The sequence below is a fragment of the Lactuca virosa genome, chromosome 2, assembly GCF_052849685.1.
Source record: "Lactuca virosa cultivar CGN04683 chromosome 2, Lactuca_virosa_CGN04683_v6, whole genome shotgun sequence".
In the NCBI taxonomy this organism is placed as follows: Eukaryota; Viridiplantae; Streptophyta; class Magnoliopsida; order Asterales; family Asteraceae; genus Lactuca; species Lactuca virosa.
Window position 1 is genome coordinate 303,884,463 of NC_136427.1, and position 26,677 is coordinate 303,911,139.

General features: G+C 33.0%; 3 protein-coding genes across 3 annotated transcripts; 2 read left to right on the forward strand and 1 right to left on the reverse strand.

Moving 5' to 3' along the window:
* Nucleotides 1-2,161: 2,161 nt before the first annotated feature.
* On the forward strand, nt 2,162-3,706 carry LOC145161581 (2-oxoglutarate (2OG) and Fe(II)-dependent oxygenase superfamily protein). Its single transcript, XM_079081136.1, has 4 exons — nt 2,162-2,323; nt 2,851-3,098; nt 3,178-3,394; nt 3,481-3,706. The coding sequence occupies exons 1-4, from the start codon at nt 2,186-2,188 to the stop codon at nt 3,601-3,603; spliced, it is 726 nt and encodes a 241-aa protein (XP_078937262.1). The 5' UTR covers nt 2,162-2,185; the 3' UTR covers nt 3,604-3,706.
* A 14,681-nt stretch (nt 3,707-18,387) lies between these two features.
* LOC145158734 (uncharacterized) lies at nt 18,388-22,636 on the forward strand. Its single transcript, XM_079077590.1, has 4 exons — nt 18,388-18,569; nt 18,667-19,595; nt 19,719-20,843; nt 21,069-22,636. Exons 1-4 carry the CDS (start codon nt 18,388-18,390, stop codon nt 22,634-22,636), a joined length of 3,804 nt encoding a protein of 1,267 aa, XP_078933716.1.
* A 1,437-nt stretch (nt 22,637-24,073) lies between these two features.
* Nucleotides 24,074-25,527, reverse strand: LOC145161582 (TCP family transcription factor). The gene has a single exon (XM_079081137.1). The coding sequence runs from the start codon at nt 25,371-25,373 to the stop codon at nt 24,414-24,416; it is 960 nt and encodes a 319-aa protein (XP_078937263.1). The 5' UTR covers nt 25,374-25,527; the 3' UTR covers nt 24,074-24,413.
* Nucleotides 25,528-26,677: the final 1,150 nt, after the last annotated feature.

The following is a 26,677-nucleotide window of genomic DNA, read 5'->3' on the forward strand; positions in this document are numbered from 1 at the left end:
GCGAGTTGGATCGATTTCTCCCGACTTTGCAGACAGATAGATGAACTCGATGAGTTCATGGATGAACTCGGCGAGTTGAGTCAACTCAGATTGTTGACTTTGACTTTGACTTTAGTATTTGACCAAGTTTGACCTTTATAGGGCTTTTGGGCATTTTGTGCAAAACTTAAGGAAATCTTTTTTGTTTAGGGGTTGAGTTGAGTCGATATTCGGAGCTGGGATCCGTTCAGCTACCTTTCTGTATTCGAGGTGAGTTTCCTTACCGGGTTTAGCGGGTCGAAGGCACCAATGCCGACCCATGTTTATGTTATGCTGATAGTATGCTAGCTGTCTTTGTGACTCTTGCATGTACATGTGTTTATATGCTTTTGGACTAAGGTCCGATGCCGGGCGGAGCCCCGCTGACTATTTGTATGATGTGTACATTGCATGTGTATGTGTTTATATGTTTTCCGAGCTCAGCTCGATGAATGGGCGGGGACCGATGACGTGGCGGGGCCCACTATATGTTATTGTATGTATGGTATGTGGTGTTTTGGGGCAACTCACTAAGCGTTGTGCTTACGGTTTCTAGTTTATGTTTCAGGTACTTCCGGTTGTAAAGGGAAGAGCTCGAGATGACTGCATCGCACACACCGTTGAGATTCCGCTTATGATGTTTACTCTGATTTTATGAAAAAATGATACATTGAGTTTTATTTAAATGTCTGGATGTTATTGGAAAACACTCTTTTATTTATTATTAAAATGCAATTTTTGGGACCATATGTTTGGATGTTACATAATTTTTCAAGGATGGATGTTCTATGATTTATGTCCGTGCTTCTTGTCTTTATATCTTGGTTCCCTCAAGTAACCTATCAATATTCAATCTCCCGAGTTGGAGATAAGCAAAAGAAAAATTAAACATTTTATTTATTTCTTTTCAAATCCTTCCAAATTAGAAGGAAAATTAGAAGAGACTTTTTCTTCAATTTCTTTCAACCTCTTTCCATTTTCTTTTTAACGAAACACATGAACAAAAATTTCTTTTATTTCAATATATTTCCTTTTTATTTTATCTATTTATTAATAGGATATACACACTAAAGTCTCAATATTTTCAATGATTTGACAAGAAAGACATAATTTTTTTTATATATATAGTAAAGTCTTAACTACCAACGGTTTTGGACACGCTTACCATTTTTGCCGGTAAGCCGGTAGCTAATACTTTGATGTCAAAAATATAAAGTTTTAGATTTTCTTGTCAAATCGTTGAAAATATTAGTACTTTAGTGTATATATCATTTTTTGGTTACAAGCTGAATGGTATGATAGTATTTAAGCATAAGAGTTATTAAAACCTGCTTTGGTCAGCTACATCCTATTGAAATGCTTAACGTTTGCTTCTTCTTAAATGATTTTTTTTAATCTCAACAAACCGGCATTGAAAAAAATGGAGATAATCAAGAAAGAAAGAAAAAAATCAGGGTTATGTTGGCTTTTTGCAGTCCTAAAAATGGAGAACTAAGAAGCCGGAAAAGACGAAAATACCTTTCTTACCATTCTCCACATTCACACCCTTTTGATTAAGCGTGTGCTGTTTGTGTTTCTACAATCTGTCACTTTTTGGCGGCGAACCAAAAAGAAAGCTTTACAAGTCTTCTCACCCTATTTCGCTCTCTCTTTTGCATATGTCTCCAAGACCATTAGACCAAGACATTCGAAGCTCACCTCTGTCCTCTTTGCAGGTCCTCGAGAAACCATGACCCCGTTATTGAGTCTGAGTTGCTGGTAGTCTTTAATCAGAAAAACAGAAGATGGTGGCATGGGTTTTGCAGGTTTTACCTGATCGTGATTATAACAGGATAAAGATGATGATGGTAAGAAAAACAGTGGTGCGGCGAAGAAAATCACAATTAAAATTTCTTAATTGGATCTCATGAGACTATAAAATTATTTGTTTATAGTGAAACCAAGACTATACATTAAAGTCCCAATATTTTCAACTATTTGACAAAAAAATCCTAAATTTTATTTTTTTTACAGTAAAATCTTAACTACCTACTAAAAATGAGTTACCGTCAAAATGTCAAAGACTACCTTAACATTTTACTGTAAAAAAAAAAAAAAAAAAAAAAAAAAGTTTCCTCTGGACTCTAGGTTTATAAACCATGAAATCTGACGAAGAGGAGTGATATTCATGAAGAGAAGGATGGGGGATCGAAAGAAAGACGGAGGAAATGCGAAGAAATCGAAGAAGACGGAGTCGAATTGGCCACTCATCAAGCCTAAATCTAATCTACGTGTTACTCGACTAAAAGATTACGATCTATTTACTGTATGTTTACCTATGTATTTCTTCCCCAACCAATTTCTGGGTTTATAGTCAGTTTAAGTTTATCTTTTTTTCTCATTTAGATTGGTTTGATCTGATTAGTGTGTGGTGCAATTAAGTTTCAATTTGTGTTTTTTCGTCTAAAAAACTAATATCATTTTAGACTCTTCTGGATCCTCCGTACTTGTTATTTTAGTCGAATCTTCACAAGATTTATAACTGATCGTATAAGAGTAACCGGTTCTTCTCATACCACATCAACATATTAAATATCTATTGAAATCTGCTATCGACATGAGTCAAATTGAAGTTATGAACTTAAAGTACTTCGTTTTAGGGCTTTAATTGCGCTGACGAGTATTAGATGCAGCAAATATCATGCGATTCAATTGATGGTGAACTTGGATGTCCATGTCCATTAATAAAGTGATTACTGCTTCTTGCAGAATCATAATTAAAGTTAGGGATAGTTAAATACCTCCAGGATATTGTATGCTCTAAGTGGTTCCTCTTTTGTTTAAGATTCTCAGGTGCAGAATTTCTTAACAGCTGCTGAATCAAAAGCATTTGTAAAAACAGCGGAAGCAATTGGGTTTGTCCACCAAGGAAGTCTTGGACCCACAAAAGGTGAAGCTTACAGAGACAATGATCGTATTGCTGTAAATGATCCTGTTCTTGCTGATACACTATGGGAATCTGGTCTTAGCAAACACTTTTCTGATATTACTATTCGAGGCAAAGTTGCTGTTGGGCTAAACCCAAATATTAGACTTTACAGGTTTGTTCAAACTTGTCACCTGTTGGTTTAACAAGATAGTTGTTCCATGTAATGCTAATTATGCTATATGTTGACTCAGGTACAAGACTGGTCAACGTTTTGGTAGACATATTGATGAAAGTGTTGATCTTGGAGAAGGAAAACGCACTCATTATACCTTGTTAATATATCTCAGTGGTGATATTGAGTCCAAACTTAAATTTGATGCCAACAATTCACAATCACATGAATTCTTTGAACCTCTAGTTGGTGGTGAAACTGTGTTTTATGGTCCACGAAATAGCCTTGTAGCAGAGGTTAGTATATCTTTTGTACAAAAATTGCATCCTTGTGATTATTGTTTTTTGATTGATTGATTAATTGTGTTGTGTGTGTGTTTTAGGTAAGTCCCACTGAAGGAATGGCCCTGTTTCATATCCATGGAGCCAAGTGTATGCTGCATGAAGCAAGAAATGTTACAAAAGGAGTGAAGTATGTTTTGAGATCAGATGTTGTTTTTGCATGATGACTTATTACTTAAAACACTTTGGAGAAGCATGTGTGATAATTGATAGTTTGTATAACATGATTGTTGATAATTGATATGAATATTGCCATTTTCTGTTTCATTTATTGTGTCTACAAACAATACTTGTGTCCTCCCTTAGTTCTTCATAACATATAGATTTAGGTGGTGGTTGTTTTTTAAAAGTTAAAATGTTTGAACTTTCTACATGTTTATAGAAGAAGATATATACACCAGAAGTCTGCAGTTTGTATAAACAAACTGTTTGTTTTTTAAAATTTGTAAGTTCAAATTTATTTTTTATCATCTAAATTAAAATGAAATCATCATTTGCCAACAACCTTACTAGAGTCATTACCACCGTCATCATTATCATTTTTGAAAACCATTAGATTCAATAAATCAATAAGAATCATATTCAAATTAAAAACAAAATCAACCAAGAACAAGAGATGATCCAAAACAAAACAGGTTTAAAGAAAAAAACACAAATTGGAAAAAGCAAACAAAAAAAACCCATAAAAGAAAAAGCCCAAATCGGAAAAATCGAAAAAAAAGACAAAACTTTGAATGTTAAGAGTTAAAATTGTTTTGCAACGTTGGAAGTATTTTTACATTTTCTATAAAAAGAAACAAACAAATGCTTTTATTTCTTTTGTCTTCTAAAAAAAGCTTAACTAAATTTTTTAACATATATCCGGCTATATGCCCCGGTGAAAAAAATCCTTTTCAAAAAATCAGACACATCTATAAAATACGAGTAGTATTTGTAAACCTCTAGAGTCCACTCCAGATCCATAAAGTAGCTATTATAATTTTGGTCCATCCTATTATTGCAAACAACAATTGGGCCGGATTTTGAATCTGGAAACTTCATGGCTAGTTTTGTTGTATATTATGTAAAACCTAAACCTATTTCATATTGTATTATAAACTTCTATCCATTGTGCATAAACTTTTACAGGTTTTTAAATGGTATATAAAACATATTTATATATATATATATATATATATATATATATATATATATATATATATATTCGGTCGTTTGGTGTACAGGGAAGAAGTGGGGTTAGAAAGTTCTAGGGCATAAGATGGAAAGAATAAGGGGAATATATCAAATTTTTCTTCGTTTTTTCTTTTTCTTACTTTTTTTTATTAAATTTACATTTTCTTCTAATTCTTTAAGTTATTAATATACTCTAATAAATAAATGTTTTTTGCCACATGTCCTCTTCTCCTTCATTTGGACACATGACACTTTCTAAAAATTTTAAATTTTCTATTTTCCACTTGTTATTTTATTGTATTTTTCATTTTATTAAATTAAAATTTCACATTTAATATGTAAAGTAATATATATGTAAGATATTTATTAGAAAGGTTTATATATGTAATGTATTCAATACATTAAAGTCTCATTAATTTTAATAATTCAAAAATTTTCTCATTTTTCTTATAAATTCAAACTTTTCAAATTGTTAAAATTTTATATTTAATTTTTTTTAAATAAACTCATGTAATACATGGGTCTCACACCTAGTTAACTATAATAAATGAAGATAATTTTGTCACATGTCAATCTCTAATTAGTTTTGACACTTGTCATTTTATGATATTTTTTAAATAAATAATATCCAAATGTCAATTTATAATTTTTTCAATTTTTAAAATTAAAAAGCCACATAATCTTATATATACTTATATATATGTAAAGTATCAAATGTAATAAATATTATAATAAATTGTAATTAATATGTTTCTTCATTTTTTATTTCAAAACTTTATTTTAAAAAATACTTATTGTTTACATTTTAATATTTTATTTTCTTTAATCAACCCGTGTAATACACGAGTTTTACACCTAGTGTGTAATATATGTATAACTTGAAATATAGTATAGCTTTGTTTCCAATCCTTAAAAAAATTCAATTATATTCTTCTAAACTACTACTAATTTATCCTAAACTACATTAAAGTGCAAAACAAAACTTGAGCCCCAAAACTTTACCTTGGAGGAGGGAAACTACTTTCCGACTTCTAATACCGATAGGTTATAAATTTTGACGCAGTCACATTACAGGAAAATTGAGCAATAGTTGTGACACATACATGGTCATTGCTAATGCCCCTTCTAGCCTCTATGGTGTCACCAAGAATGCGGATGGAAAAAATGTCGCTAATAGCCCCTTCTAGCCTCTATGGTGTCACCAATAATGCATTTCATAGTTTTTAAATGAGAAATATTCCCTAAAATTAATGTATTTCATATTTAATTTGATAATATTTCACATCTTCCCATTTTAATAAATGAATCATTTTTACGTGTCACTTCCACAAACCATTTTTCATCAAAATGAAATTGCTCATATATACCCATTGCATCATTTCACTATCTGGTTTTACCTTTGCATCATTCAATTTGAATCCCTATAAACTGATTTTCTGCAATCCGGTATTGAATGCAAATACTATCCATAATTTAAATTGATTTATAATCTACCAAATTTCATAAAATCGGGGAAAAGTTATTTATTTACGTCCTAATTAACTTAGGTGCATGACTTTTACGGTCTTATACATCCATTAGGCTTTATAGTTATAGGCTTGATTATTAAGTTTTAAAGTCTTCTCCTATACTAACAAATATCATAATTGCTTTCTTATTAAAATCATGAGCTTTCTTATTAAAATCATGACCTTTTTTAGATGATAAAGAGATAAGTAGTGTACTACTACAAAAAAGGACATAAGACCCGCCATATAGGACCCGATTTTTAGAAAAACCGGATTATATTTTACAGAAACCGGGTTTTATAAGAGATATATCTATAAGACACAGTTCAGAATGAGTGGCCGGGCTATATGCCAAATTCAATAAGCCGGTTTTTAACTATACAACCGGGTCCTTTAGTTGTAATGTCATATGACCTGTTCTTTTAGAATAGAACCGTGTTCTATGCTCTGCCTCCAACATCTTCACTTTGCCTAATAAGGGCTATAGCAGTTCTTTAACAACTAGGTCATTTCCAAATAACAACATTTGGTTTTCTGTGTTTTTAACACAAACCTAGTTTCACATTCAAAGAGACTCATATATTCAATTAAGCCTATGTACTTTTCCATTAAAACTTTTATTTTCCTCTTATACAAAATAGCCTCTTTAGTTATATATTAAAACTCTTATTCGTCATATTTTGCACATTTACGAAGATATAGTTAAAACTTCTTATTCATGGATTTTTTGAAAAGAGAACAACATAAGTTTATATATGAGAATTGTTAGCCTATATATTATTAGCCCACTTTTTTATGATCCCTTTAGCCTTTAGCCCATTATGGTTTTGTCTAGCTAGTATTTATATCCGCTTTATTATTTGTAGTATTTATGCTTTTCATTGAGAACCCTTGTAATTTCTCTTTATCATAATCATATGACAATGTTATCATGGTATCAGAGCGGAGGTTTGATACATTGTTAGAAACTTTTTGTAGCAGTCATCTGTACAGTTTCAAAGGAAGTTTCGCTCAAACTGTTGATGTTTTTTCATTGGTAAATTTCGTTTGCTTGATGGTATTCGTTTGTTGTTGCTGCTGATTCGTTGTTGTTGTTCGATTTCTTGTTGTCCGATTGATTGCTTCCGTTGGTTTGTTACTCCTCTCATTATCAGATTGCTATACTGTTATTGTGGTCATTCATTAATTGTCAACATGACTGGAAAGGATGATTCCCTTCAGTCAATCAGGTTTCGTCTAGATGGAAAGAATTATACGTATTGGAGTAACGTTATGAAGAACTTCCTTCATGGGAAGAGTATGTGGGCCTATGTCACTGGGACTAAAGCCAAACCCTCAGCGCCTCAAGCTGAGAATTTTGATTTATTGGTTGATGCTTGGGAGACTGATAACTCCAATGCACTACAAACAATATGTCATTTAGTGGCATACATTTTTAATGACATATGTTCTATGTGCCACTATATCATATTTTTTAGTGGCATATTTTATGTGTCATTATAAAAATTAATAGATTTAATGGCACTTAACATTTTATGTCACTAATATTCACAATTATTTAACATTTTATGTCACTAATATTTATAATTATTAGTGGCATAATGTTTTAATATTCCATTAAAAGTTCTTTTTATTAAAAATATATTACATAGTATAATTAAGAGTAAATTAAAAAATTGGTCCCTAATCTTACCAAAATCACAATTCTGGTCCATCTGAACATTTTTTGATTTTGAAGACCACGAGTATGAGCAAAGAAAACTAATAAATTATTGGTAGCAGTGGATAACTTCTATGTTTTCTTTTGTCGGCATACACACGAGATACATATAAATTCGTTGAGAGTGATTGATATACAAAATCATAACCCTAACTAATTCTCTGATATGAATCGTACGCGTATTTTTTACATGTTCATGATTCGTCTCCATTTTCATCACCAAGAGTCGATATCTTCATCCTACTTGTAATATCCCGATATCGATATGGAATCTGAAACTGAAGAATTTGGAACACAGTCAGCACAACCGATTTAGTTCCTGATAAGGAGGGAAAACATTGACCGTTCGATATGGACCGCCGGCTGACGACTGTTTCCTATCTGTTTCGGCTCCTTCTCCTCTCCATGGCGTGGTCCTTGTGGCCATTGGTACTGCGGTATGTGATGTTTTCATGTTGTTGATAAATTATAAATTTGCTTGTTCATTTGCTTGCTTTTATGAGGAATTATGCATACAATAGGATTGTTTCGATTAATTAGGTAAGTAACCATAGCGTATCATTTGCTTGTTGGATGATTAATTCATCGAACAAACAAGGAAATCAATAAAATTATGCTTGAATTTAGACTTGAACGAATTCATTGTGGTTAACTTACAAATGCGATTATGTTTGTTGACACAAGTGTGCAATGATCTTGACTAGATTCATTTTTAGGGAGGCTGGGTGAAAACTCTGGTTTGCATTGACACAGTCCACTTGATAACAACAAACATATGCTACAAATTCTATGCGTTTTCGTTGAATGTGATTATCTTCAACTTTTGCATAGTATTTTGCATTTTTATGTGAAGTTGACAGTGGCTTAAGTTTTTCATTCTAAAGAGGATCAATGGCTAAAGGAAATTGCAATCATCTTCATTCTTCCCTTTGGTGTTAATGGAAGTTAGGATCTATTGAGTCTTTCATTAGTTGATTATTATATACATTAAAGTGTGTCCTAAATATGTTTTTTCCTGAACACCTATGGATCGTGCTATCACTTGGATCATATCATGTCTTTATACAGGTGGTTATATCACAGAGTATTGGCGCCATGATTTTGTATTTTGGCCTTGCAAGTGCCCTATATGCTCCAGTCCAATTACCAAATTGACCCCTAAAGCAACATTATCCCAACAGCAGAATGCATGGATCCGTTCAAAGACTGGCTTCATGAAGCTGGTTGCAACTTTAGCAGGTCCAAATGTGCTTTATAAATTATATTTATGTATTACATGTAGTTATTTTGTAGCAACTGATCATATAAATAAGTTCAACAACTTTGATTTTGGATATAAAACTTGTCACATCTCTAAATGACATTAAGAACTCAAGTACTAGATATACAATAAATGTATCTGTTATCATTTTTAACATTATGGTATTCAGTTTGGCATCCAAGACCTTTATGTATCAATGCTCCATTGAAAGTTGTACTTTCAGTGTATTGTGTCGCTATAAGAGTATGACCTGAGTATTCCATTTTCATTCAGGTGTATATGATTCTATAATTCTCATTTTTGTTAATGCAGGTTCTCCCAATTGTTTCACCTGGTAGGAAGGCTAATGAAGAGGGATCCCTGTACTCTGGACAGATGATAAAGCATTTTTTTAATAAATTGACTGTTTTCTATAATGTATCCATATTATATGTACTTCCTAAAACAGAATAGTGATAAATGTTGCAAATGCTCACTTCCAGGATGCAAATTATGGTAACACACTTTTGATATCCCTCGATGATCCTGTTAAAGATGGTTTGTTAATGAAAGAAGAGCTTCCTGAACCACTGTAAGATCCATTGATTCAATGAAGTGGATGTAATTCTTATATTTACTATCTTGATATATATTCCTTCGTCACTTTAGCATTTGTGCAGTTACACATATCATGTAAATTATGATTCTGTTGCTGACATAATGGTTCCTTTGATAGCTAAAGAAACATGTCAAGAACAAAGTAGTTTGTTTTTACATGTAGCTTAGGTTGAACTAAATGTCATGTTTAATCTTTTTTCTGGCTTAGGCTACAAATAGGCTCATTTTGAGTGAGGGACATCATCAAACACAATTGAAGATTTCCACAAAGATCTTGATTTTGCAAGTAAGATATCATTTTATAAGCTGTTAGGACAATTCTTCTTTTAAGGCTCAACCTAGTTCTAGACTAGCAGATAGCCTCTATGTGGTAATCTTTTAGCCTTTTTTCTTCCATTAGTTTTATTAACTAGAGTAACTATCAGGATATATTAGGAATAAGGACAGGTGCAGGGGCTTAAATCTCATGAGAGTTGATGTTGTATTAAGACTTGGTTAGTATACCTATGTGGTAGCTAAAGTCAGTTAGCAACTTAGCAAAACCGTAGACATGTAAAATACTAATAGGGCAACAAAGTAATTTTTAAGTATGTATAAATAGGACATTGAGGTACTCATGAAACATGGAATGTATGAATCTCCATTTCCTATTAAATAACTTGAATTAATGAATGAGTTCTTTTATCATGGTGGCTACCAGAATATAGAATTTTCTAAGTCGTATTTATATTTATATCAAAGATTTTTTATTCTAGTATTTCATAATTTAATAATACACATCCGACATATGAAATGTGCTATATAACTCATATATGTAATTCCTCATTATATTTTGTAGCCATTGATGATCATATAACTGAAAGTTAAGTCAGTCAACCAAAGTCAACCAAAAATGATCTTCTGAAAGTCATCATAACAATGGTAATCAGTTTTATGTGCTTTCGTCTCCCGTTTTTTCTTATAGACAGTTGATTTGTGTTTAATGTTATATTATTTATTTGATAAACTATGCCTTATTTAATGTTATATTATTTATTTGATAAACTATGCCTTATTTAACTTAATTTTGAATCGTCTTTGTTTTTTTGGACATGAATTGCTAGTATTGATTCGAGCGTATTAGATAACATAATTTATTCAACCTAGCATGAAATTTGGGGAAGAAGTTCATCTGCAATTAAGTTTGAAGTTCTTTATTATTATTTTTGTTCGGTTATTTTTTGTTTAGCATGTACTTGATTTCACATTTATACGTATCTGATATTTACTTGGATATTGGATTCAAAAAGTTTAAAAATATTGATGAAAAACAATGGAATTTTAATTATTTTCTACCCACTATAATTTAATAATTTATATTATTTTATATTATAGATAAAAACTATACATATATAAATAGCCTAAATTATAGAATCTCATGAGCATTTACGGATGCAAAATATGCTATAATTTTTTTTGTAGCAAATAGAAAAAGTGCCACTAAAATCTTAAATTGTGTAACTAAAAGTTGAACGAATTTTTTAATAACATGAGCTTTAGTGGCACAAAACTTATGCCACAAAAAACTTTTCTTCTATTGTGACAAATAAGAAAATGCTACTAAAAGCCTAAAAACCTGCAGCGACAAAAACAAAAAGTGTCACTAAAGCGTTTTAGTGGGATCGTTTCTAGTGACACTTATTATATGTGTCACTGATTCTCTTAGAAGCCTTTAGTGACATTTTTGGGGGTTTTAGTGACACTTTTTGTGTGCCACTAAATGACATATTTTTTGTAGTGAGGTCATTACTTGGATTATTAATTATGTTACTCAGTCTATTGGTATGCAGTTGGCTAAATATGACACATCAAAGGAAGTTTGGAATCACTTGGAGAGACTGTATACTCAGTCTAATTTTGCTAAACAATACTAGTTAGAATATGACATTCACGCTCTTCAACAAAATGACCAGAGCATTGAAGATTTCTATGTTGTATGTCTGATTTATGGGATCAATTGGCTCTTACCGAATCTAAAGAGTTAAAAAATTTTGAGCCTTACATTGCTAGGAGGGAAAACAATGTTTGGTCCAGTTCTTGACGGCCTTGTGTTCTGATTTTGAAGGCCTACGAGGAACGATTCTTCATCGCTCTCCCCTTCCCTTAGTGGATTTTGTTGTTCATGAGTTGATTGCCGACGAGACTCGTATCAAGTCTCATGCGGAAAAAGGGTTTAAAGCAACCTCCATTCCAACTTCCACTCCTGTTGTGCTTGCTGTTTCCTTTAATCAGTCTCGACAAACTTCAAGGGTCGCTTATGATAAGTGTGCATTCTGCAAATAGAAAAATCATTGGAAAGCTCAGTGTCCATTATTAGTCAACAAGGGTAAATCTGGTCAGGCTCAGTCGGGACAACAAAATAGGTCTGGTCAATAGAAGTTTCAGCCACGTTCCTCTGGTACTCCTCTTTGGACACCTCGCCCTCTATAGTTTGTTGTTGCTGCTACACCACCATTTGACACAGAATATGTTGGAAACATGCCACCATTTTCATTGGATCCCAAGGTTTTTGAGAGTTTCAGAAAGTATTTGGCCTCTAATCCCACTGCCATGTCTGCATCCATGTCTCCTTCTGGTCCTACTTCATCTGGTACATCAGGTATTCCCTCATATTTGTGGATTTTAGATTCTGGTGCAACCCATCACATGACTCCCCACTAGTCATCATTTACTTCTTTGTCACATGTGTCATCTATTTCTGTTATGTCTGCTAGTGATACATCTATGCTGGTTGAGGGTGTTGGGTCTGTTTCTATTTCTCATATCACTCTCCCTGATGTTTATTACATTCCCAAACTTACTTTGAATCTTGCCTCAGTCAGCGAGTTATGTAAGTCTGGTAAGTGGGTGTTCTTTTCTGATTTTGTCTGTATTATACAGGATCAACACACCCAGAAGGTGATGGGGATTGGCCGTAGGGTGGGGGAACTGTATGTCTTGGAGGTTCTCAAAGTATCTGTTATTGCTGCCTCTAGCATTGATTTGTCTTCTTTTCGTTTGAGTCCTTTGTCGTCTGAGTTTTATCTTTGGAATTCTCGTTTGGGACATGTGTCTGTATCACGTTTGAGTTTTCTAGCATCTAGTGGTGTTTTGGGCCATTTGAAAAATTATGATATTTCTGATTGTAGTGGTTGTAAACTGGAAAAATTCTTTGCTTTACCTTTTAATAAAAGTATGTCTTGTTCTACTGCTCCTTTTGACATTATTCATTCTGATGTGTGGGGTCCTGCACCAGTATCCACAAAGGGTGGGTCAACCTATTATGTATCTTTTATAGATGATTATACTCGATATACATGGGTTTATCTTATGAAATGCAGATATGATTTCATTGGTATTTACAGCAATTTTAGAGCTCTTATTAAAACTCAACATTCGGCTGTGATTAAGTGCTTCAGGTGTGACTTAGGGGGTGAATATACCTATAATGATTTTACTAAGTTACTTGCTTCTGATGGTACCATACACCAGTCATCGTGTGCTGACACTCCTCAGCAAAATGGTGTGGCATAACGAAAACACCGTCATATTATTGAGACTGCCCGCTCATTGCTCCTGTTTGCGCAAGTCCCTAGTGCCTTTTGGGGAGAAGTAGTCCTAACTGTTGTTTATGTGATTAATCGTATCCCTACTTCATTAAATTCAGGAATGTCTCCTTTTGAGAAGCTATATGGTCATCTACCAGACTACTCTTCCTTACGATTTTTTGGATGTACTTGTTTTGTTCTTCGTCCTCATGTTGAGAGGAACAAGTTGGGGTTGAAATCTGCTATTTGTGTATTTTTGGGGTATGGTGTTGGATAGAAAGGATATCGTTGTTATGATCCTGTGAGTCAGAAGTTATATGTTTCCCAGCATGTCACTTTTTTGGAACATATTCCTTTATACTTGATTCCTGCTACAACCCACATTGTAACGAAGTCTGATCTTCTGCATATTGATCCTTTTGATGAAGAGATAGAGGCTCGAGACCCATTTATGCCACCTGATCGTTCAGCTCATGACACACCCACTTCTTCAGAGAATTCCTTGACTCCCCTTGTTCCTGAGTCTGCTCCTCCGACTGTTGAAATTGAAGATTCACCTCCACCACCACCCCTCAGGAAATCTACTCGTCCTGTCAAATCCACCAAGCTTCCATATATTTCTTACTCCACATACTCAAGACCATTTGCTTCATTTATAACAAGTATCCATCATCTGTATGAACCTGAATCGTATAGAGAAGTTGTTTTAGATCCTCTTTGGCAGAATGTTGTGGCTGAGGAACTCATTGCTCTTCATCAGACTCATATATCAGATTTTGTTTCTCTTCCTCCTGGGAAAAATATGATAGGTTGTCGTTTGGGTGTAAAAGATAAAAACAAAAGATGATGGGTCTGTTGAGCAGTACAATACCAGACTTGTAGCAAAAGGGTATTCCCAACAGTACGGTTTTGACTTCGAGGAGACATTTGCCCCAGTTGCAAAGATGACGACAGTACGTACTATGATTGCAGTTGCATCCGTTCGTTAGTGGAAGATCTTTCAAATGGATGTCAAGAATGAATTTTTAAATGGTGACCTCCATGAAGAGGTTTATATAATTCCTCCCCCACGAATTCAGCATCAGTCGGGTGAGGTTTGTCGGCTTCATAAAGCTTTGTATGGTCTCAAGCAAGCCCATCGTGCTTGGTTTGAGAAATTCTCCATAGTGATTACCTCTCTTGGATTTGTCCAGAGTAATCATGATTCTGCTTTGTTTGTTAGATGCTCGAATATAGGACAAATTCTTTTGTCCTTATATGTTGATGACATGATTATTACTGGTGATGACCATGGTGGTATTGAGTCTTTGAAGCATGACCTAGCTCATCAATTTGTTATGAAGGATTTGGGCTTGCTGCATTATTTCTTGGGTATTGAGGTAGCTCAGTCTAAGAAAGGGTATCTTCTTTTCTCAGACTAAATATATATCTTACTTGTTTACACGGGCGGGCCTCTCTGAGAATCGGACAGTTGATACTCCTCTTGAAACCAATGCACGGTACTCTCCTACTGATGGTGTTCCTTTGTCTGATCCGAACCTTTATCGCACTGTTGTGGGAAGTTTGGTCTATCTCACAGTTACTCGTCCCGATATTGCTAATGTTGTTCATGTTGTCAGTCAGTTTGTTACTGCTCCTACATTTGTTCATTAGGGAGATGTTCTCCGTATTCTGAGATATCTTCGTGGCACTCTGTTTCAGACACTCTTGTTTCTCTCGACGTCTTCTCTTGAGTTACGTACTATAGTGATGCTGATTGGGATGGAGATCGTCATGATCGTAAATCCACCACTAGATTTTGCGTATTTCTTGGAGAGTCTCTCATTTCATGGAAGATCAAGAAACAGGACGTTGTTTCTATATCTTCCACGGAGGCTGGCTATGGCTGTATCTACATGTGAGATTATCTGGTTACGATGGCTACTTGCGGATATGGGAGTTCGCATTTCTTCATCTACTCCCTTGCATTGTGATAACAAAAGTGCGATACAAATTGCGAGAAATTCTATTTTTCATGAGCGGACGAAGCAATTGAGATTGATTGTCATCTTACCCGTCATCGCCTACAGCTCGAGACCATATCGCTTCCGCTTGTTTCATCAACCTTGCAGCTTGCAGATATTTTTACGAAGGCTCTATCGGCTTTTCGGTTTCGGTTCTTGTGTGACAAACTCTCAATGCGTATTGCTATGACATTGTGAGTTTGAGGGGGGATGTTAGCCTATATATCATTAGCCCACTTGTTTATGGGCCTTTTAGCCTTTAGCCCATTATGGTTATGATTTTTATAGTTTATAAAAAATATTAAATTTTAAGCAAAACGTTAGCCAATTATCAAAAGCAAATTTATGTAAAATGAGATTTTAATTTATTTAAAAGTATAATACATTAACTTTCATTAGTTTAAAAATATAATCTACAAAATAAAATTTTCATTATAAAAATTATTATTTTATTGAAATTTATCAATTTTAAGTTTTGTAAAGCTGCCGATCATAATTTTTATATAATAAAATGTAGTTTTCAATTTTTATATTACCCAACTTAACCCACATGTTATAACATAAAAGTTATTTCTCTTTGTTTTTGTATTAAAATCCACATGGCATCATTCTGTCCCTCATCCCTGTCATCACTCTTTTATTTTATTTTTCTAAATTCTCTAGAATCCATGTTCTCGGTTATTAATTGTTTTTTTTAAGTATGATTGATTTATAACTCAATTTAGTTTCTAAATATTATTGTATTTACAACTTTTATATATATATATATATATATATATATATATATATATATATATATATATATATATATAAACCACCTCCTTTAAAAAGCAAGGAAAGTGGATGAAGGGAGTTTTAATGAGGATTTTATGTGGAATTTTGAGGATTTGTTTTGGAATTTTGAAGGATTTTAGAGACACTCCCTTCAAAAGAAAGGAAATATACATTCCTCTAACTCATATTGGGTCGGATCTTTTGATTTTGGGTCGGGCCCATTGCTTGCATCATACGCTTCCAACTAATATTCATGGTGGGTTTCTCCCTGATATCATCCGAACGCAAAATTGGTTGAAATTGGGGAAAGAACAGATGGAAATGGAATAAGCCCTAGGTTGGAAATGAGGATGATGAGTCATGATGCACATCAGGGAAATAATTGATGGTGGCACTGGAAGAAGGAGAGTCTCCCTTTGGATCGTCTTTTTTCATCCTGACGGAGACCAAATCGGAGGAGGAGAGGGCATCGTAGATGAAATCTTCGAGGTTCCCTTTCATGCGTTGTTGATTGCGATCGATTGTGGGGGAATCAAGGAGAGTCATTGACGGCTAATCTTCGACGACCGTCTATGGCCGATTGGAGTCGTTGTAAACAAACACCCAAATTTCAAATTTTCTGTGAAACCAATTGGGTTTTAGGCTTACTGATACGAAAACACAAACACAGAGAGAGAAAGATAGACAGAGTGAGTGATGAAGAAGACGTCTGTAGAGAGAGAGTTGTTGGGAGAGTATTGCGACTTCTTTTACCGGAGTTCTTTCTGCAACTACAATACATGTGACGACTGACACTAAGTGTCGGTTTCGAATCTTATTTGGATCCGACCGACCCATATCTACCTTTGGATCTTACTCCGACTCATGTTAACTTTAATATTTTTAATTAATTTCTCTTTTACACAATATAAACAAATATTAAATTTCTATTTTATATTATTTAAATTTTAAAGATTTCAATTGACTAATTTTTTTAAAAATATTATACATGAATAAATTAATATTTGCAAATTTTGTTACACATTTTAATAAACGAAGTAAGAAAGGTAACTTTATAAATACATTTACATTATTATTATTATTTATTTAATTTTAACTAACTTCAATTGTATTATATAAACATATTATTTACCTAATTTCACATTTCATATCCTATCATATGTCTTCTTATGCAGAAAACAACAGTAACATGTACCACATGCAGGCCAGAGAGAAAAGAAGACAAAGAAAAATATATTTCGAAATTAAAAGATCGAAGAAAATGAAACCAACATCGAACGTTCCAAGTACATCATTACAACATCTCTTAAAAAATATCATTAACTGTAACCGTATTAGTATTTTATATTCTATGTTTTACTGTTAGATAGTTGTATACCTATATTTACAAGTTTTATAAGTTGTTGCTATTTGCAGATCAATCAACCAACATTGTTCGTCAAACTCAAAATGTCAATTCATTTACAACACCTGCAATGCATAACACAACCATACAATACTGTCCTTCCTTTACAGATGTTAGAACTCCGTTTTCTAACATTACAAATGTTATAAATCTGTTATCTAACATTAGAAATGGTAATTATTTATTGTTTTTAAAATATACTATTATCCATTTTGTATATAATCGATATATATATATATATATATATATATATATATATATATATATATATATATATATATATATATATATATATATATATATATATATACTTATTTTATTTTTTTTGGTCAGATAACATCAGTTTCGATAAATATGCCACTTCCAAGTTACCAAACAAAAGACAGTACTATGTACTTTCAAATGAAATGACATCAAAAAATGCATCTACAGTAACCAATTCTTCATCATCAATCAAGTTAAATCCAGGATGTCATAAATTAAAAACGAAGACGAGAAATTTATCCCTTATCCCATTGATTGATTTGACAGAAGATGTAGAAAATATACATCAAGTCAACAATGAAAATCTTATTGTTGGTATCTCAAATGGTAATCAAAAAATAATATCAATTTTACATTTCAAATACTATGTTGTATATACTTTTAAATTTCATTGATATTTTCTTCTACACTTTTATTTTACAGAATATTTGGATCATGGTGATCAACATGTTGTATGTCAAACATGTCATGCAAAGTTATGGAGAAATGAATCCATTAGAGGTAAAGAAAAGGGGAACACGGATTATTCATTATGTTGTCCTTACGGCAAAGTTCAACTTCCAGATTTAAAGAAAGCACCCTCAACTTATGAAAAAATGTTCCGAAATACGGATTCTAAAAGCAAGCACTTCATGAAAAACATTTGACGTTACAATTCAATGTTTTCTTTTACGTCGATGGGTGGTAAAATTGATTCTTCAATCAATAGAGGAAACGCTCCATACATTTTCAGATTGGGTGGTCAAAATTATCATAGTATTGGAAGTCTTTTACCAGCAAAAGGATCGGAACCAAAATTCTCTCAGTTATACATTTATGATATTGAGAACGAAATTGCAAATAGACAAAGATGTTTTCGGTATTTATTCAAACTTCTTATTCATAATTTATTATTATATATATATATATATATATATATATATTACTAATATTATGTATAAATTTATTTATTTTAGTGGGGAAAAGGATCAATCAACATCAATTGATAGTGATGTTATTGAAGATATTAAGGTGATGTTGGATTCAAATAATGTCTTGGTTAGATCTTATAGGATGGTGAGAGATACTTTTCTGAAAAATCCAGAAGTTGATATGAAATTACGACTTATCGGGAGAAGGGAGCAGGATGGAAGAACATATAACCTACCGACTGCTTCTGAGGTTGCTGCTTTAATTATTGGTGACATTTCTGATTCAATTGAAAAGAGGGATATCGTCGTTCAAACAAAAAATGGCTCTCTACAACGTATCAGTGAGTTGCATCCTTCGTACCTTCCTCTCCAATATCCATTACTATTTCCATATGGGGATGATGGTTACAGTGTTGACATTCTTCATAGAGGTGTGTCATTTACGACCAACACCAAGCGTGCGAAATGTACAATGAGAGAATATTTCGCTTATAGGATTCAAGATAGAGATCATTCGTTCTCTCTCATTCTTAATTCAAAAAGGTTGTTTCAACAGTTTCTGGTAGATGCCTATACTATGATGGAAACAGAGAGATTGTACTACATACGTAGGCAACAACATGTTCTTAGATGTGATTCTTATGAAAATTTACGTAACCAAAAAGCTCAAGGAACGACTGATATCTCCAATGTCGGCCAACGTGTCATATTACCTTCGTCCTTTACTGGTAGAGCACGCTATATGCTGCAAAACTATTTGGATGTTATGTCACTATGTAAATGGTTTGGATATCCTGATTTTTTCATAACCTTTACGTGTAATCCCAAATGGCCTGAGATTAAAAGGTTTCTTAAGGATACTTCACTTCAACCAGAACACAAGCCTGATATATTATGTAGGTTGTTCAAGATCAAGCTTGATGCATTCATTAAAGACTTAAGGGAGAATCAAATTTTCGGCAAAGTTCAAGCATGTAATTAAAACTATATTTTTTAATTATTTATAAAACATTACTCTTATTATTATATTTTTTATATGTTTTTATAATCTAATCACATTTTCTTTTTTCTTTTTTTTTTTGCAAATTCTTTTACAGATGTTTATACCATTGAATTTCAAAAAAGAGGTTTGCCGCATAGTCATATATGTCTATTCATGCATTCTGACAACAAGCTACCAACTGTTGAACTTATCGATTCGATAATTTCAGCCGAGATACCAGACAGAATTGAAGATCCTGAATTGTATTCCCTTGTGAATGAGTTTATGATTCATGGTCCATGTGGAGCTGAAAATATGAATTGTCCATGCATGGTGGACAAAAAGTGTTCTAAAAACTTTCCAAAACAATTCTGTAATCATTCGTCTGTTGATCAAAATGGTTTTCCGTTATATATGCGAAGAAACGATGATCATTTTGTAGAAAAATCAGGTGTAAGGTTGGATAATAGAAATGTTGTTCCATACAACAAATATCTATTGAAAAGATACCAGGCACATATTAATATTGAATGGTGCAATCAGGGATCTTCTATAAAGTATTTGTTTAAATACATAAATAAGGGTCCTGACAGAGCTACAGTTGCTGTTGTACCAGCCAACAATGAATGTAAAAATAATGATGTGGTCGATGAAATAGCTGAATATTACGATTGTAGATATTTATCAGCATGTGAAGCATCATGGCGAATTTTTAAATATGATGTTCATTGCAGATATCCTTCTGTTGTCAGACTACCTTTTCATCTACCTAATCAACAACAGATTGTATATGGTGAAGACGATGATATTGATGATGTTCTTGACAAACCTTCTGTTGCGGCTTCAAAGTTCACATCTTGGATGGAGTGTAATGCAATCGACAGTGAAGCACGAAAACTTACATATGTTGAATTTCCTACAAAGTTTGTTTGGATATTAAATGGTCGGTTTTGGAAGCGAAGGAAAGTAGGAAAAGCCATCAGTAGAATTCATTTGGTTTCACCTAAACTAGATGAAGCATATTTCTTAAGGATTCTTTTAAATAAAGTAAAAGGTCCGACATCATTTGATGAAATTCTCACGGTAAATGGTCAAAGACATTCTTCTTTTAGAGATGCTTGTTATGCACTCGGGCTATTAGATGATGACAAGGAATACATTGATGCAATTAAAGAAGCAAGTCATTCTGGATCTTGTTTTTATCTACGCTTCTTATTTGCTACATTGTTGATGTGTAATAGTATGTCTAAACCAGAGGTCGTTTGGGAAAATACATGAGAATATTTGGCAGATGAAATTCTATATAACCAACGACAAAGATTTAAGTCTGCATGTATTGCATTTTTTTTCTTATTTTTTACTTTATTTAATTTCTTTTTATTATTCAACAGCCATTGTATAATTAGTAATAAAATTATTAGATATCGACCACATATTTTCTAAATTATTTAATATTTTCGTGCAGAATTGTCACTCGGAGTAGATGAACTTAAAAACTTAACTTTGTTCGAAATAGAACAAATTTTACTTCGAAACAACTCTACTCTCAAAAACTTCAAAAATATGCCATACCCAGATGTTGAATCCGTTTCTTCTTCAAACAATCGACTAATCACCGAGGAGCTAGATTACGACATTCCCGTTTTAAAGAATGACTATGATCGTATGTTTCTTGCATTAACAAATGAGCAACGTAACATTTTCCTAAACATCATGAGTGCTATTCAAGAAAATAAAGGAGTTGTCTTCTTCGTTTACGGTTATGGTGGAACGGGTAAAACTTTTTTATGGAATACAATATCAGCAGCAATTAGATCTGATGGTAATATTTTCTTAAATGTTGCTTCAAGCGGTATTGCTTCCTTATTATTGCCCGGTGGTAGAACAACACACTCTCGATTTATAATTCCATTTGAACTTACAGAGGATTCTTTTTGTAAAATAAATCCAGATGGTGAGTTGGCTAGCTTAATAAGAAAAACCTCTTTAATAATTTGGGATGAAGCACCTATGGTCCATAAGCATGCATTTGAAGCTTTAGATCGAACTTTGAAGGATTTATTAAGGTGTGGAAATTCAACCATCTCAAATATTCCATTTGGAGGGAAAGTTATTGTCTTTGGAGGAGATTTTAGACAGATTCTACCTGTTGTTCTGGGTGGCAACATTATAAATGCTTCTTTGAGTTCTTCATATTTATGGCAACATTGCAAAGTCCATAGATTAACAAAAAACATGAGGCTAACTGTTGGAAGGGATCAATCTGATATACGAAAAATAAGAGATTTTGCAAATTGGCTATTGGATATAGGAGAAGGCAAACTTGGTGGTCCGAATGACGGTGAAACGATTATCGATATTCCTGATGATATTCTCATTAATGATTCACATGATCCTATAGGTTCCTTAATTGAGTTTGTATATCCGTCAATTTTGGAGAACTATAATAACACAAATTATTTCGAAGAAAGAGCGATACTTGCTCCAAAAAATGAAGTTGTTCAGGAAATAAACGACCGTTTGCTTAACAAGTTTCCAGGAGATGAAGTTGAATATTTAAGTTCAGACAACATATGTGAATCCGAATTTGTCCATGATCAGTTTGATTCAAATTTATACTCTCCTGATGTATTAAATGGTCTCAAAGTATCCGGTTTACCAAATCATAAGTTAGTTTTAAAAATTGGTGTTTCAGTAATGTTACTGAGAAATATTGATCAGAAAAACGGCTTATGTAATGGCACAAGACTACAGGTGTTATCATTGGGCAAACGTGTTATTGAGGCACGTATAATAACTGGAACTAATATTGGAAACCGGACTTTTATTCCAAGAATGTCTTTAACTCCATCAGAAAAAAAGATTCCCTTCAAATTCACAAGAAGACAGTTTCCTTTGGCCATATGTTTTGCAATGACTATTAATAAAAGTCAAGGACAATCGTTATCAAAGGTTGGTTTGTTTCTCAAAGATCCAGTTTTTTCACATGGACAATTGTATGTTGCCTTATCTAGAGTTCAAAGCAGAGAATGATTAAAATTATTAATTTTAGATAAAGATGGCAAAGTCACAAATAAAACTTCCAATGTTGTTTATAAGGAAGTTTTTCAAAATTTGTAGCTAACTTTTTTGTAGCATATTTTATTCATTTTTAGCAAATCACACTTAATCCATCATATTACTTTATTTATTTATAATTACGTATTGTTTATTTTATGTTAATTTCATTACACACACCGGTAATGCATCATCTGCGTATGTCCAACAAGAATCATGCACCAAAAATAAGGGTTTTCAAAAAACTCTATTTCTAATTAAATACTTATGATTTAGTTTGTAATTAAATACTTACAAATCAAAAAGTTTTTGAAAAATTCAATATTACAATTCATAAGTTGTCAAAATTAATGAAATTTTATTTTATTATTTAATTAATTTTAAAATTCAATTATAATTCATTACCCGTGGGTCCTACGGGTTTTAACCTAGTTGTATTATAAACTTCTATCCATTATGCATAAACTTTTAGAGGTTTTTAAATGGTATATAAAACATATTTATATATATATATATATATATATATATATATATATATATATATATATATATATATATATATATATAGCGGACCTACAATGGGGGCAGTGGGGGCATTTGCCCCCTACAAAAAATAATAATAATAATAAATAGGTATATTTTTTTGAAAAAATTATTTTACCCTTTCAAAATAACATATTTTTACTCTTTAAATTTTTTTTGCCCCCATAAAATAGATTAAATTATTTTTTGCCACCTCTTCGAAAATTTTTTAGGTCCGTCCCTATATATATATATATATATATATATATATATATATATATATATATATATATATATATATAATTCGAAAGAATCCTTTATATTTCTTTTAATATTATTTGTTGAAAACTAAAATTAAGTTTTATAATTATTTTTGTCAAAAACATATTCAACATGGGTGTCATTTTACGCACACTATCACGGGACTCAAATTTATAGAGCCGTTTTTTTGTTTTCTATGGACCTTTTCAATATTGTCATAGCAATTACTACACTACATTGTAATTTTGTATGGGAAATCCGAAATTGTATGGTGGAAATTTTAGATGTGATTTAAAATTCACAACAAGAAGTACCATTTTATTTATTAATGATTAATAAATGTTAATAAACTAGGTGTAAAACCCGTGTAATACACGGGTTGATTAAAAAAAAGATTAAATATCAAAATATAAACAATAAATATTTTTTAAAATAAAATTTTAAAATAAGGAATGAAAAACATATTAATTGCAATTTATTATGACATCTATTATATTTAATACTTTACATATAGATACACATAATTATTATGTGACTTTAATTTTAAAAATTGAAAAATCTAAAAATTGACATGTGAATTTTATTTTATTTTAAAAATATCATATGACAAGTATTAAAACTTATGAGAGATTGACATATGACATTGATATTCATTTATTATAGTAGATTAATAATGTTTTTATTTTTATTCTACGACACGTGTCCTCTGTTGGAGGTTTTGATGGCAGCCCCCAATGCCCCATAACCAAAAGGATAAAATAGGGTCCATGACCATGTCTCCAAACCCCACTTATGCACGCGACATCTCATCGACCACACAACCCAAACAGGGACCCACTGCCACTAGGATCCCACCCAACCCAACCCCCTTAACCTTATTAAAAAATCAAAATAATAAACACAATACATAAAAACATTTTCTGCTTCCAATTCAACTCATAATCTAAATGATTATTGATAACGAATTCGATCAAGAAGATGGATTTGTCGAACCAACCATCAATTGAAGCTCTCTTTTCTCGTAAATCTTCAAAGACAAATTCCTAATCATCTGACTTGTATTAACTGAACTTGAACTCGGAGCCAATTTCGTCAAAACTTTCCCAGATTTATCTTCACTCTCACTATTGTTTGATACGGATCCTGACGGCGTTTCAACTCCACCTCCACCTCCGCCTGCTTGGATTGCTGACACATAACTGGGAATGGGTCTTGCTCCGATGTTAAAACCGGTGGGTATGGCCCACAACTGGGCAGAGGATGCTCCGCCTCCGCCGGGAAGGCTTTGTGGGATCATGAAGAAAGCTCCGCCGTGCATACCGGCGTTGGTCCATAAGGGGACAAGTCCTTGTGGAGCAACCGGGGCCACAGGGGCGAAATTGGATGACGATGAATCATTGACGTCATAAAACTCGCTGCCTCTTTTCCGTCTTTTCCTACCATCTTCCCCATCCTTGCCGTTACTTGATGTCGTCGGAATTTTCAACGTCCCGTTAACATTAACGGCAATTGCAGGAACAGTCCCCGTTCCGGTGGCTTCAATGATAGCCGTCTCCGCGTGCTCCAACAACCACCGAATCGTCTCGCCGTCTGACTTGTGACCGAGTTCCCGAGTTAACTGGAAGATTCTAGCAGCGCACACCGCTGGCATGCGGATTCTCCTGCCACGGCCCTCCACCTTCGTGTGGCGGTCTTTAGAAGCCCTCCGTGGTTGCGCCACCAACATTTGTTTTGACACCGGCGTCGAACCTTTTGAATCGTTTTCCGTTGGCTCCTCCTTGAACACTGTAACTTCCATCGGCGGCGGCGGACGTTGTGGGATTGGCGTTATGGTGTACACCGGTGGATCCCCGAGCAAAGGATCAGATTTTGATAAAACTTTAACATCTTCCTCTTCGGATTCCATATTCTCCTTATCAAACGTCGCCATGTTTTATGAGAAATGAATTCCAGTGAGGAAAGCACAAAAGTGTGGTGAGATTTAGTAGACGAAAAACAGATGAATTTGGTTAACTAGTTTTCAATCTAAATCGTAACCATGGTCCATGGATGAAGTTAAAACTTAAAAGAGAACTTGTAACAGAAAGGAATTAAGTTGATGCTAAAAATAAAAGAAAACTAATTAATTATTAATTAATTAAACTAAAACACATTTATTTATGTACCAAACCCCTTATCTTTGTGAACTGGACCCCTGCCTAATCCCAGTTTTCTACATCGTAAGTCAACGGTTCAGATTAAACCAGGGATAGGATGCCCTGCAGATTGTGACACGTGTCGGGATATCATACATGTTTGCTTGCATGGTTTGATCGGTGGACAACGTCACAACTGGACTTTGAGCACCTCGGATCTTCCTAAACTTTTAACTTTTTAAACATGTGATGGTAAGTTGGTAACCATTTACAAAAAGTTACACTAAAACACAATATGTTGAGGTAGTATGCTGCCACAAAATCATATTTTTTTTTAAAACTTAATCAAGTGATGATAATATTCGTGAAACTTTAAATGCAACTTCATGAGAATACTTGGTATGACATAAAGCAAACGGATAAATTTTAGTGAGTACTAATGATCTTTTGAAAATATGATTTATGATAGCTAACGGCCCAAACCTAATTTATTATCTGCAAAGAGTCGCAACGATAATTATTTTTATCTATTTAAGGTTTTGCGGATTATATATCTTTGGATACTTGTCTAATATATGTAATCTCGTTCTTGGTCTCATTAGAATTGTTGGTCATGCATAATGGCCTCGATACGATTATGTTTTTATACAAAAACACATGAATGTTGTTTCCAAGTCAATCTCAATTTGTAGTGCTCCGCCTCCCTTTTTCGCCATCATTCTATAACTGTATTATATATATATATATATATATATATATATATATATATATATATATATATATATATATATATATATATATATATATATTCAGAAAAATATGTTCTCTAGTTGATGCGTTGTTGGTTTAGTAGCAAATAATATAACTTTTGCGAGTAATTTCTTTGTTTCGTTTGTTATGTGAGAACCAATATTTGTCTAAAAACTTGGTAACTTTTTTTCGGCCACAATTTTTCAAAACCAGCATCACCACACAACCCTAAAGGCTTCGTCTAAGCCAGTAAAAAGATCGAAAAAACACAAAGTAGAAAGGAAAAAGAAAAAAAATGAAACCCGTAGATGTCAATATATGCATATTTTGAAAAATACAAATGTGCACA

Coding starts and splice junctions, on each gene's coding strand:
- LOC145161582 (XM_079081137.1), bottom strand. CDS start 25,373: ATGGCGACGTTTGATAAGGAGAATATGGAATCCGAAGAGGAAGATGTT.
- LOC145158734 (XM_079077590.1), top strand. CDS start 18,388: ATGGGTGGTAAAATTGATTCTTCAATCAATAGAGGAAACGCTCCATAC. Junction 18,570..18,666: donor AATAGACAAAGATGTTTTCG/GTATTTATTCAA, acceptor TATTTATTTTAG/TGGGGAAAAGGATCAATCAA. Junction 20,844..21,068: donor TACATTGTTGATGTGTAATA/GTATGTCTAAAC, acceptor ATTTTCGTGCAG/AATTGTCACTCGGAGTAGAT.
- LOC145161581 (XM_079081136.1), top strand. CDS start 2,186: ATGAAGAGAAGGATGGGGGATCGAAAGAAAGACGGAGGAAATGCGAAG. Junction 3,099..3,177: donor CCAAATATTAGACTTTACAG/GTTTGTTCAAAC, acceptor ATGTTGACTCAG/GTACAAGACTGGTCAACGTT. Junction 3,395..3,480: donor GAAATAGCCTTGTAGCAGAG/GTTAGTATATCT, acceptor TGTGTGTTTTAG/GTAAGTCCCACTGAAGGAAT.